This window comes from Labeo rohita, chromosome 1 (assembly GCF_022985175.1).
Source record: "Labeo rohita strain BAU-BD-2019 chromosome 1, IGBB_LRoh.1.0, whole genome shotgun sequence".
NCBI lineage: Eukaryota > Metazoa > Chordata > Actinopteri > Cypriniformes > Cyprinidae > Labeo > Labeo rohita.
The window spans coordinates 35,646,307-35,659,765 of NC_066869.1; the positions used below are offsets into that span (position 1 = coordinate 35,646,307).

General features: G+C 36.5%; 1 protein-coding gene across 3 annotated transcripts in view; it reads left to right on the top strand.

The window, feature by feature from the left end:
* The window catches only part of rapgef2a (Rap guanine nucleotide exchange factor 2a), a 43,848-nt gene that overhangs the window by 28,974 nt on the left and 1,415 nt on the right, over window positions 1-13,459 (top strand). The window contains exons 14-28 of one of the 3 annotated variants that reach the window (XM_051106918.1): window positions 938-1,045; window positions 1,151-1,354; window positions 1,451-1,559; window positions 1,657-1,900; window positions 2,072-2,232; window positions 4,687-4,927; window positions 5,019-5,402; window positions 5,529-5,740; window positions 5,833-5,956; window positions 7,069-7,092; window positions 8,172-8,389; window positions 8,644-8,772; window positions 8,930-9,034; window positions 11,536-11,695; window positions 11,827-12,356. In XM_051106918.1, coding sequence (XP_050962875.1) covers window positions 938-1,045; window positions 1,151-1,354; window positions 1,451-1,559; window positions 1,657-1,900; window positions 2,072-2,232; window positions 4,687-4,927; window positions 5,019-5,402; window positions 5,529-5,740; window positions 5,833-5,956; window positions 7,069-7,092; window positions 8,172-8,389; window positions 8,644-8,772; window positions 8,930-9,034; window positions 11,536-11,695; window positions 11,827-12,356 — 2,953 coding nt within the window. The remainder of the gene's footprint in view (window positions 1-937; window positions 1,046-1,150; window positions 1,355-1,450; window positions 1,560-1,656; window positions 1,901-2,071; window positions 2,233-4,686; window positions 4,928-5,018; window positions 5,403-5,528; window positions 5,741-5,832; window positions 5,957-7,068; window positions 7,093-8,171; window positions 8,390-8,643; window positions 8,773-8,929; window positions 9,035-11,535; window positions 11,696-11,826; window positions 12,357-13,459) is intronic. The other 2 variants (XM_051106920.1, XM_051106929.1) reach the window with 2 other exon arrangements.

The window sequence follows — 13,459 nt, forward strand, 5'->3', positions numbered from 1 at the left end:
AAAAAATGCCTTGGGTCTTCCAAGCTGTAGAATGGCAGTGGGTGGATGTTTTTTTTCAGCAGTCTAAAAGAAGCCTAATAAAGTGCTTCCATCCATAATAAAAAGCGCCTCACATGGCTCTGGGGGGTGAATAAAAGCGAATCGATGCGTTTTTGTAAAATATCCATATTTAAGAGAGTTTTCACTTTGTTCCACTAACTGTTGTACGTACGTTCATAAGAGAGTGGCATTCCAGCGGATGATGTATGTGTAGCGAATGCGGTGGTGAGAAGTGACGAACATGGAAGTGCAAAGGAGAGAGCAAAACAAAATACCGGTCATGAATTAAGTATATAATGAGGATTGATAAAGAAAAATGTCAGAGGATTTCAATATAAGCCAAGAGGAGACTGGTTTTCTTTTGCTGAAGTATAGAAACTTTGATTCCTTGTTCCTGTTCCTTGTTGATTTTGTTCCTGTAAACAAACGTTGGTTTTCGCGAGACTAGCATATTCTCACTGGCACATGTGCTACGCTGACATCGTATATCATCCGCCCAGAACGGCTTGCGCGTTTGACAGTTATCGCAAGCTAGAGAAAACTGTTTGTAATGTTTTAAATATGGATATTGTTCCTACAAAAACACATCAATTCACTGCAGGAGGCCTTTATTCACCCCCCTAATTTTAACTTTTTATTGTGAATGGATGCGCTTTATTGGACTTCTTTTGGACTGTTGAACAAAAACACCCATCCACTGCCATTATAAAGCTTGGAAGAGACAGGACATTTTTTAAAATTACTCAGTTTGGATTTGTCTGAAAGAAAAAAGTCGTATATATCTAGGATGCTTCGAGGGTGAGTAATCATGGACTAATTTTATTTTTTTTTGGGTGAAACAATCCTTTAAGCTTCAACTGGACAGGACTCATGGTTCTTTCCTCTCTCCTCTAATCAGGTGACCCGAGTTGTGTTATTATGGGTGAACAATCATTTCAGTGACTTTGAAGGAGATCCTGATATGACCAGCTTTTTGGAGGAGTTCCAGAGCAATCTGGAAAGAGAGGTGAAACAGCATGCAAGCATTACTTTAATGCATATTTAATACATGCATTAGTCATCACTTTATCAGACATGCATCGGTATTAACTTCCTCTGTTTATCCAAACAGAAAATGACAGGTCAGTTGCGGTTGCTCAACATAGCTTGTGCTGCTAAAGCCAAACCCAGAGTGATTACTATAAATAGGCCTGCACGAGAGATGCCCCTCCCCTTCACACTTATTGGAGGAGCTGAACGAGGAACGCGCCTCTTTATCAGCAGCGTGGAAGTTGGTAGCAAAGCAGAGGAAGCGGGGCTCAAACGTGGAGACCAGGTGACACCTTTGAAACCTCATTATAAAGCAGTATTAAGATGCTGAAGCATATTCTTTACACTTTTTTTCCTTATCTAATCTTTCACACTCATGCAGATATTAGAGGTGAATGGGCAGACGTTTGAGAACGTGCAGTTGTCCAAAGCAACCGAAATTCTCAAAAACAATACACAGCTCTGTATGAGTGTCAAAACCAACCTCCTGGGTGAGATTCCTACGTCTGTACACCTCTCAATAAACACAAGCTGTTGATAAAAATCAATTTGTTTTTCTTGTCATTTACTTACTTTTATTCTTCTTAGTCTTCAAGGAGCTGGTGGCCAGAGTGGCAGAGGAAAGGAAAAACGGCGTTCCTCATCTTCCAAAGATTGGTGACGGAAAGAAAAATAGCCGTTATTCTGTACCTGAACTTGGGGCTGGTTCTGATGTAATAGGTCAAGAAAAGGTCAGCAAGAAGGTCAAAGCGCACACAATGGGCGGCCGAAACAAACTCATGAAGATTCTAGACAAGACACGCATGAGCATCCTACCTCAGAAACCTTACAGGTATACAAGCAAGCACACATACTTCTGACACTATTGCTGACTATTTCAAGTCCTGAAGGAGAATGAACAGCAGTGCTAATTTCACATCCACTGCTTTTGACGCATGTGAAATTCTGATTATTGTTCACCTCCTACCGAGTCATGCTGAGTCATTGTGCTTTTGTTGTATAGTGACCTCGGGTTAGGGCAGACTCAGGATGACAGCATTGTGGGATTACGCCAGAACAAACAGTCTCAGCCCACTATGGCAGTCAGTGGAAATCTCTCATCCAGTAACCCTGACCTGGCCCAAGGCCAGCAACGCATCATTGACTACAGTACACAGCCACCAGGTAAAAGCATATAGAATACTCAAATGCATACTCAAAAATCATCTTAAGATATTAATGTAATATAATTATATATCTTATCTCAATAGTGTGTGTGCTTATATGTACTGTATATGTTTGTTTGTGTGTCTCTCTATATATAGCACACACACATATATATATAGAGAGAGAGAATCTGCAAAATGTCAATTTTACCAAAATAAGAGGAATCACACAAAATGCATGTTATTTTTTTATTTATTTATTTTTTTATTTTTTGTAGTTGTTCACAAGTCCCTTGTTTGTCCTGAACAGATAAACTGCCTGCTGTTCTTCAAAAAAATCCTACAGGTCTCACAAATTCTGTGTTTTTTCAGCATGTGTGATTTTGAGATCCATCTTTTCACACTGAGGTCAACTGAGGGATTCTTATGCAACTATTACAGAAGGTTCAAACGCTCACTGATGCTCCAGAAGGAAACACAATGCATTAATTGTAAATACTTTTTGAATTTGAAGATCAGGGAAAATGTCACTTATTTTCTCTTGTGGGAAACATGTAAGTATCTTCTGTAGCCTCTGAAGGGCAGTACTAAATGGAAAAAAATGTATGATATTTAGGCAAAATAAGAAAAATGTGCACACCTTCATTCTGTTCAAAAGTTTTCACCCTCCCAGCTCTTAATGCATCGATTTTCCTTCTGTAGCATTAGTGAGCATTTGAACCTTCTGTAATAGTTGCATGTGAGTCCCTCAGTGTGAAGAGATGGATCTCAAAATCATACAGTCATTGTTGGAAAGGGGTAAAATCCCTCTTATTTTGGTAAAATAATGCAACATTTTGCAGATTCTGAAAGGTGTATATAAACTTTTGACTTCAACTGTATAGACACTTAGGCACACAAAAAAATGATTTTGCATAGCACCTTTTGAACTTCACAACTTTTTTTTTTTAGATGATTGTTCAAACCTAATAACTGTTTACTGTATTTTAACATACAATATAATGCTGCACATGAACTGGCTCTGTTCTACATACAGCACCTTTGCTATAATTTTCTGCTCATAAATGCATTCCACTCTGCTGCTTTTTGTGTTCCTTTCCTTTTGTTATATTTGTGCGATTGTACTAATGATCCCGCTACCCTCTCCTTGCTCACAGCACCTGGATTTACTCGTGAGTATTTGTGCACTGCTGCGGTTCTGCTCGTCTTTTTAGACACCTCTCGTATAGTTCCACTCGTCTCTCCAGATAGCTGTTCGTCTTCCTAGATACCGTAATTGCCTGTCTCTCTCTCTCAGTATCTGTAATACAGTTTTATCTAGTTGACTGTATTTCTTTCTCTCTGTTCTTCTGATCTTTTTAGCTCTATATAGTGTCTCTCTTGTACAGATATTTTCATTTTTGCGAACTTGAGTCAGTGGCAATGTTTTCACACAGGGGTATCACCATGAATAATCTGTCACTTGATTAAAAAAAGACTTAAGGGAAGTTCTCTTTTTCTTGAAAGTAAAAAGGGGTGTAGCACTGTTGCCATGTTTTTTTTTTTTTTTTTTTTTTTTTTTTTTTGCCAGTAGACTGTTTTGCCAGTTGTCTGGCAAGCCTGACTCATGCTCTGGGTCAAATTAAAAATGCCTTAAGGCCGTGGGACTATATCCACACTTCATTACATTGTCTCTGGTTTATTTCATTGACCTGTCTGTGTAGATTGATGTACTTGGTGCGATCTGCTAAACTTGCCACTGGGCCAAGTCGTGTAATTAAATTACATTTCTGTTTTTCAGACTTTGATTGATGTACCACTCTTACTGCTTTGTCTTTTTATTTACAGCTCTCTTTCTGTAGCTTCTGTTCATGCTTAGCATTGCCTTAAAGTGTTTCCGAAAGTAAACATTGCTTTCAATCGCAAAAGTAATAGTAACAGTAAAAACAATAAACTGTTTAACAAATATGAACTGCTTGATTGTTTATATCACATCATTTTCAACCTTGACCAGCAATATAAATTTGAATAAATGCAAAATTGGATAAATATTAGATGTGCAATTGTCGGATATTGTCGTAACATTATATTTTCATTTTAGTATTAACACGTTACTGAAGAACCTGTACTTTTGACAGCTCAGCTTTCCAATAAAACTCAAAGTTCTGTCTTCACAGAAATAGTCTCCTTGTGACCTCTACTTCACTCTGAGTGTACATACTTTATTTTCATTAGTGCCAAGACGCCTCCTCTGACTTCTGCTTGATCTGGATCCCCAGTTAACCTCTTTGTCTCTGCTGTTAGGGTTCCTTTCATTTCTTTTCATTTGACTTGTTCTCATAGGCATCTACCACGTTCGTTTACCTAATATAGTTCTAGAAGTTGCATGTAATCTGTGCTATGCAGGAATGTTCGGATCCTAGTTCTGATTGAGGTTTACATACTTCCTAGACAGTTATTTAATGGTTTGTTTGTTGACTTCTTTCATCCACAGAATTGCAAGACCAGGTGCTGCGTGTTTTCAAGGCAGACCAACAGAGTCGTTACTTACTGATCAATAGGGACACCACAGCAAGAGAGGCAGCCAATCAGGCAATGCGAGAGTTTGGCTTAACGGCAAGTCCTGAAGCCTATTCGCTGTGTGAGGTGTCAGTCACACAGGAGGGAGTTATTAAACAGAGACGGCTACCTGATCAACTTTCTAAACTGGCCGACAGGATACAGCTGAGTGCCAGGTTTGGTCTTAAGCTTAGTTTTAACATTTGAGATGGTGATTTTGGTGTTTTGGTTTTATATATGATGGCTGTTTTTTTTCTGCTTTGTCAGGTACTACCTGAAGAGCAACATGGAGACAGAAACGCTGTGTTCGGATGTGGAAGCACAGGAGATGCAACGAGAATCTGTGGTCCCTTTGTTGTCCTTGAGCTCCATGGAGATAGCCAATCAGCTCTCAGCACGAAACTATCTGCTTTTCTCTAGCATTGAACCAACAGATTACATCAGTGACCTCTTTAAGCTTCATCCACAAGAGCCTCCCACCAACCTGCGCAATTTTGAGGGTCTTGTAAACCAGGAGACCTTCTGGGTGGCCACAGAGATAGTACAGGAAACCAACCTGGCCAAAAGAGTGAAGATCATCAAGCACTTTATAAAGATTGCCCTTCACTGCCGTGACTGCAAGAACTTCAACTCCATGTTTGCCATAATTAGGTAAAGTTTAAGTGTCTGTTAAGGATAGTTTACCCAAAAATGAAAATTCTTATTAATTACTTACCCTCATGTCAATCCAAACTTGTAAGACCTTCGTTTATCCTTGTCTATCTGTGTGTCTTGCAGTGGGTTCAATTTAGCACCGGTCGCTCGGTTGAGATCTACATGGGAACGGTTGCCTGGAAAATATGAGAAGCTTCTTGCAGAATTACAGGATGTTTTTGACCCTTCTCGCAATATGGCCAAATACCGCAACCTCCTCAACAAACACAACCTTCAGCCACCGGTCATCCCTCTGTTTCCTGTCATTAAGAAAGACCTCACCTTTCTTCATGAGGGTAATGTACACCTTTCTCTGTTCCTCTTGCCTAATAAATTGGAATTTGGTTTGAATATGAAGTATGAATCGGTCAAACTCCTGTGCTTGTAGGCAACAACTCCAAGGTGGACGGTCTGGTGAATTTTGAGAAGTTGAGGATGATTGCCCGAGAGATCAGACACGTGGTTCGAATGGCTTCCATCACCATGGACCCTGCATTGCTTTTTAAGACTAGGTACACTCACTTACAAAGTGTACGCTTATTCAGCAATGATATTTCATACATACAAACACATAACATCAATAAAACCTATAATAAAAGCATAATTACACGGACACACTAGGTGATTTTTAAAACTTACTGAGCTGCGTTGCTACCTGCACAGGAAATGCAACCGATTTTTATTAGTGACCGATTTGAAATATACTAGATGGGGAAGTGCATGCCACACAAATAGCACTCCATACAGGAGACTTGATATAAAGTGTAAAAATACATATACACACAAAGAGGGTTAAATAATCTTTATTTATTAATTTAATTTGTAACATTATTCATCCATAGTAATCAAAACTAAAAAAAAATATTTTTTACCTCTACATTAAAAGATACACTACCTAAGATTTTAAAAAATACAATTTTCTTCTGCTCACCAAGCCTGCATATATTTGATCCAAAGTAGAGCAAAAACAGTAACATTTTGAAATATTTTTTCAATTAAAATAACTTTTTTAAATTTGAATAGATTTTAAAAGCTAAATTTTCAGCATCATTACTCCAGTCTTCAGTGTCACATGATCCTTCAGAAATTATTTTAATAGACTGATTTTCTGATCAAGAAACATTTTTTTTATTATTATCAATATTTAATTTTTTTTTTTTTTTTCCCCAAGATTCTATGAGGACTAGAAAGATCCAAAGATTAGCATTTATCTGAAATAATTTTTTTTTTTTTAACATTATACTATAGCATTCAAAAGCTTGGAGTCAATTAAGTATAATTTTTAGTCATAGTTCTTTTAAAAACATTAAAAATCTTACTGCTCAAAAACTTTTGACTGGTAGTGTACACATTAAAGTCAATTAAGATCCATATCTGTGATGCTTTAAGATGTTTCCTTTGTAGGCAGGGATTGGGACCGAGGTAGTTTCTTGAACAGTGTGGCGTATATCCACTGCTGATAGTTTCTGCTCACGGTCATTTTTGTGCTTGGTGTCTTACTGGACTTCTTGTTTTTTGGGCCTTTGCTCTGTGGGCTTCACTGTCTAAGCACTAGTGTCTTATGTCTCCTTTTATTCAATCTCTTAATTTTCTTGTTCTTTGGCACTTCGTGGCACTGTTTTAGGAAGAAAAAGTGGAGAAGTCTTGGGTAAGTGGGATTGCTGCTGTCTTTCTCTCTTTCCTTCTTTCACGTTATATTAACAATCATTTTTTGCTGTGTGATACTAAACCACACTAACGCTTCCCTCGGTAGTCTAGTTTGTTTTAGTTGCACTGCGTATGTAAAATCTCATTTTTGACTTCCTTCTCCTAAACGCTCATTGTCATTGTCTGGAAAGGCATGCATTTTTGTTATGAGTGTTTTCAACAATGATTTATGTGATCGTATAAAAGTATTTTTGCTACTTAAGTAGGAATGGGCATAGAGTAATGTAGTGGAGTACTCTAATGTAGATGTATTTCTTTTGTATTTACTCATGTTGCATCATGACTACCAATTTAAAATGCTTTTCTGTTAAAAAAAATAATAATATATACATAAATGAATGATTAGTTCACTCCAGAATTAAAATTTTCTGATAATTTACTCACCCCTATGTTATCTAAGATGTTCATGACTGACTTGCTTCAGTCAAAAAGAAATTAAGGTTTTTGAGGAAAACATTCCAGGATTTTTCTCCATTATAGTGGACTTCAACAGGGACCAGTTGGCTGAAGGTGCAAAATAAAATGCAGTTTCATTGGGCCTCAAAGGGCGATCCCAGCCGAGTAATAAGGGTCTTATATAGTGGAATGATCTGTCATTTTCTTCTTAAAATTTACTCATCTTGCACTAGCTCACTAGTCACGACTAGTCTCCAGCTAGCCACGTTGGAAAGGTCACATGGCTGGGATCATGTAGAGCCCTTTGAAGCTGCATTGAAACTGCAGTTTGGACCTTCAACCCGTTGATCCCCATTGAAGTCGCAGTTTAGTTGCAGAATTGAGTACCTGATTACTCATGTACATCCCTACTTTCCAGACATATATATATTTCATTAACCTGTAGATTTCTAAAATAGTCACTTTTCTCAATTATTTTCTTTGTGCATGTTAAAAATGGTCTTAATTCCCCAGCAAAATTCTCTGGCTGATTCATCTACTCATCTTAGTAACTTCCACTGTTGATTTGACATGCTCAGTAAGGACATTTTGAATTCACTGTTTCTTTTGTTCTAATGCATGTAGGTCTCTAAGTCAGGTGAGCAGCTCTTCTCTCTCTGACATTGGAACAATGGGTGGGAAGAGGAAGGGGAGGCGGAGCTCCTTTCTCAGCGCTAAAAAACTCTATGAGGTGGAGATGATGAGCAGACGCGTGCGGCAGTATCTGGACACGCACTCACACGAGAGTGATGAGGACAAACTCCATGAACTCTCTTTGCAGTGTGAGCCTGCCAGCAGCTCAAGTGAGTTGCACACACATTTTTAGAAAGCCATTACATTGCCTTTTGGATTTCATTGATTGTTTTGAACAATATTAAGAGTAATTAATTATAAATGTCTAGTTGTCGTCTTTTATGTTCTCAGTTGTTATCTTGAGAAAACAATACAACAGTAATGCATAAAAGACCTACTCATTTTATGTTTGTTAAAAAATCGCAGGTGTGGTGTCAAAAAAGGGCCCTGTTAAAGTTGTATGTGTTTGTGATTGTGGTTTCAGCAATGAAGAACTCAGGTGATAGGAGGCGAGTGGATGTATCTCCTGTCGGTCAAAGAAGCACCACTCCACAGCAAACTAATGGAAATCATGGTCGCAAGAAATCACTTAGCAAAGACCTACCACCATTCGGTAAGAGCTTTCTTTTGTTTTACTTACACAAATTATCTGCTATCATTAGAGTGCCCTCTGCTGGTGACTTGTAAGTTTTGTTTGTAGTGAGATCAGGTTTTTGTCTATGTAAGTGCTCAGTCACCTCAGTCTTTTCATAAGATTTTGTCTCTTTTAGAAGAAGGGCGGGACAGACAGCGAAAGCCACCTGAGGACAGCCAGTCAAATACTTCATCTCTACTCTCCTCTCCACGTACCTCACCTCACAGCACACCGAGAAAAGGTATGTACTGGTGATGAGAATTGGTTCAAGAGTAGTGGGTAGCACTGTATTTTGCAGTCCTCTGTTCTACATGTTTTTTGCTGTGTATGTAATATAATAGCTAGGTACTAAACCTGAAGTATTCCCTTATGTTACTCAGTCTTTTCTTAAAGGAAACTCTGGGTATTAAGACTTGTCTGACTTAATATACGTAGAAGATGTCTGTTATTGAAGTATATAGTTGAAAACCCATGAAAGATTTATGTTATTTAAAGAATCCACATTATTTTATACATATTTTGGACTATGGGGGTGCGGTTGTTTTGATGATGTAAATTTTTTTGCATTCGGGGAGCTACTGGAGCTAAAGCAACATAACTCTGAATAAGCAACTCGCATAATAAAATACTGATACAGTGCTACATTGTGCGGCTTTTGGTTGTAATTTTCAGTTGAGGGGAACAAGAGAAGCGATATAAGTCATCACTGCTTTCCTAGCGATTTATTTGCCTGTGGACAAATAAAACTTCCTAAAGACTCGCATCTTTGTTCTCTCCACTTTAGCGCTGATGAGGCTTTTAGTAAAACACAGATACCGAAAGAGCTTACAAACGGCAGAGACAAGAAACACTAGATACCATCCTGGCAGGATGTAAACATGCGAAGCTTGTCATGATGCCGCAGCCACTGAAGGATTTTATACGTTTTCTATTTTAAAGTTTAAAATGAAATGATTTAAGCGCAGTCCTAGCACGGGTTCCCGGCCTGTGTCCGTTCATGAACCATCCCGTGCATTTCCACTGCAGGAAAGGTCTTTCCGGGCTGAATCTGACTTCTTTTACATATACTCACAAAATGCGTCAGTACATCGTCATAAACACAGCCAATTTTTGGCGAAAGTGAAAGTAAACAGTTGAGAAAAAGTGCAAGTGTAACTATTTTTTGATGTTAAAGAGACAGCGGCCTAATAAAGTGCTGCAGGATTTTGCAGGAGCAAAAAATAATTCACTGATCTTGAATATCTTTTGTAAATTTGATGATGGTTTAATGAGTAAGTCTATATTTTATTTATGGAAAAAAAAAAAAAAACTAGTGTTGCAGTGTTTTTAAGCTTTTGATTTAAATTTCTATACCTGTAATTTGTTCAATTGTATTTATTTACGCTATTGCTAATTTATTTTCTTGTTCCTCTTTTATTGCTGACTGTTTACTTGCTCTTAAAAATTTAATGTTCGAAATTTATATTGGTCATTTATTAGTTGTTTTTGCCGTGGTGTTTTTTTTTTTTCGTTGTTGTTGTTGTTGTTAAAACCATAGGCAAATGTCTGCGCCAATAGCCTTGTGGTTAGTACGTAGACATATAGCGCCATTGCCCTGTGGGCAACCCGAGTTCAAGTCCCGGCTTGTGGACCTTTCCCGATCCCACCCCCTTCTCTCTCTCCCACTTCGCTTCCTGTCAAGCTACACTGTCCTATCAAATAAAGGCATAAAAAAGCCAAAAAAAAAAAAAAAAAAAATAGGCAAATGTTCCTCTTAGGCCCTAGTATCCTGTAGGCTGCTGATTTTTGCTCATGTTATTCAGCTGCAACAGAAAGCTTTGTCAAAATACAGAATAAAAATGTTTGGCCTTATATTTTTTTATTGACTTTTTAATGTTATTGGAATCAAAACTAGGAATTATTAAAAACCGGAATCGATAAGCAGAATCAGAATCGAAATCAATAAAATTCAAACGATACCCAACCCTATCCATCGCCACCTGTAAGCTCTTTCAGTAGCTGTGGTCATTGTACCAGTATTTTATTTCCCGAGTTGTGTATTCTGAGTTGTGTTGAGGTAAAAATAGCAACAGGTAATGCCAGTAGCTCACTGAGTGCAACCATTTTACATCACTGAAAAAACAGCGCCCCACCATACTACTAAATATTTTAATAAGGGACAATAAATAACATTATATTAAGCCATACAAGTATTAATACCCAGGGTTCCCATTAAGTACAGTGTCGTCACACTAAGTTAGCATACTGCAAAATAAAGTGCAATTCAAAATTTAAATTGATATCTGTATGTAATGAACTGAAATGGGTATGTAATGATTCATTTGAGTTTCAGAATCTGCTTTAAATTGCTATAAAAAGAATTAAGTTTTTGTTAACTTAGCTGTAATTATTATAATAAATTATGACTTGCAAAAAAAAAAAGCTGATCAAGATGACATGAAATTATTGAAAATTTGGACCGTCTATAGTATGTCTGTTATACAATTTTTGTTTTTTAAATGTTTTAATTTGAATTGATTTACTTGTTTATCATATTGCATATTGAATGTTGCATTATACAATGTGTAAAGATACATAGTTTTTGTAATAAGTGATGTTTAAGAAATGCATATTCTAATGAAACAGTGTAAGAATTAATTAATAAAATGTATTGTATATATTTAATTTTATATATTTAATTTAATACATTTATATATATAATTTTATGTATTTAATTTTTTTTTTTTTTTTTTTTTTTTTTAGCCCCACAGTTAGTGGTGAGTGAAGCATCAGATCAGCTGAGTTTGTTAAGCTCCTCCTCCTCTGATCTCATCATGGTTGATGACCACACCCATACTCAGCCCCATATGCTTGCACACCCACTCAGCGCACGTAGAGCTGAACCTGACCAAATAAGCCTGGGGTAAGATATATTTTTATATATATATATATATAGTTAAAAAATTCTGTCTAAAAAGTTACAAAGTTGTCTTCAGTCAGTATAATTGGTCTAGTACCTTATTTTTAAAGTCTCTCTGTATTTCTTTCTCTCAGGTCCTACTCCTTGACTCAGGATCAGTGTGACCGTGCATCATTGGATGCAGCAGACAGTGGCCGTGGCAGTTGGACGTCCTGTTCCAGTGGTTCCCATGACAACATCCAAAGTATTCCACCGCGTGTGGGTTATTATGACAATCGCAGCTGGGAGACACTTTCAGAAGGGATGGGACGTAGTCACGTGACAACACCTACTGGTTACTGGGCCGATGAATTGGAAGGAGACACAGGAACGATAAAACGTAGAGGTGGGAAAGACGAGACTCCAAACGCAAGCAAGAATACTCCAAATCGGAGGGATGGACGTTTTAGAGAGCCACCGCCCACACCACCTGGTTATACTGCTCTGTCATTGGCTGAGGCAGACAGCCACAGTCACGCACATGGGCGACGCCCACCAGATTACACAGCAGCTCTGCAGAGGTCTCGATTCCTTAAAAGGTCATGTGATCCTCCTCCACTCCACCCATCCAGTAGATTGCCAGCATACAACCACTGCCAGTCACCGCGACGAACACAACCGGATGGTGAGTATTTGATTATGAAGTAACAACTAACAACTAACTAATTTACATACATTTATGTAATTTATTGTTTGGATAGTCATTCAGCTTATTAAACAACAGCCAAGAAAGAAATATGTAGATTAACAATTACGGAATTTTTGCATAGAAAATAAAATGTTCTGAATCATATTTTGAGTTTATGATAAATAGGAAAAACAATTAAAAAGCAATTCTGCACATTGCTAATTGTAAAATGAAATATGAAAATAATCTGTATTGTTAATGAGCAGTGTTATTTTTCACTGTGGCATACATTTTATACTATTTTCTTAGTATTTGGAAATATAAGGTTGAGCTCTTATTTAGTCTTCTTTTTACCTCCAAATAAATACATTTATGTATTTATTTATTTCAGATAATGTTTACTTTATTTCATGTAATTGATTTTTTTTTAATGGTTTTAATTTCAGTTTTAGTTTAACAATAATAACCCTGGTCATGAGACACAGTATCTGTCCAATCTTATTAATTTTTTTTTTTTTCACTAACTTATTTATTTATTGTTATATTTGGAAATAAGTCAAGCTTATATTGTCTTTTTCCCTCTACAGAAAACAAGCAAATATCTGCATATAAATTATTAAATTTATGTATTTATTTCAGATAATTTACTGTTTCATGTAATGAATTTTTTTCTCTATAGAAAACAAACAAATATATGCATATTTATTTATTAATTTATTTCAGATAATGTTTACTTTTTCATGTAATGGATGTTTTTTTATTGTTTTAATTTCAGTTTTAGTTTAACAATAATAACCTTGGTCATATGAGACAATGTTTTTTTTTTTAAAGTTTTTTTTTAATATTCAGAAATAATAAGTTAAGCTCTTATTTTGTCTTTTTTCCCCTCTACAGAAAATGAGCAAATATCTACAAATAAATAAACAAATAAATAAATTCAGGTATTTTTTTTTTTTTTTTTTTTTTCAGATAATGTTTATTTTTTCATGTTTTTTTTTTTATGGTTTTAATTTCAGTTTTAGATTAATAATAATAACCCTTGTCATAAGACACAATATCTATCCATCTGTTAAAGCTATCTAATTTTTTTACTATTTTTT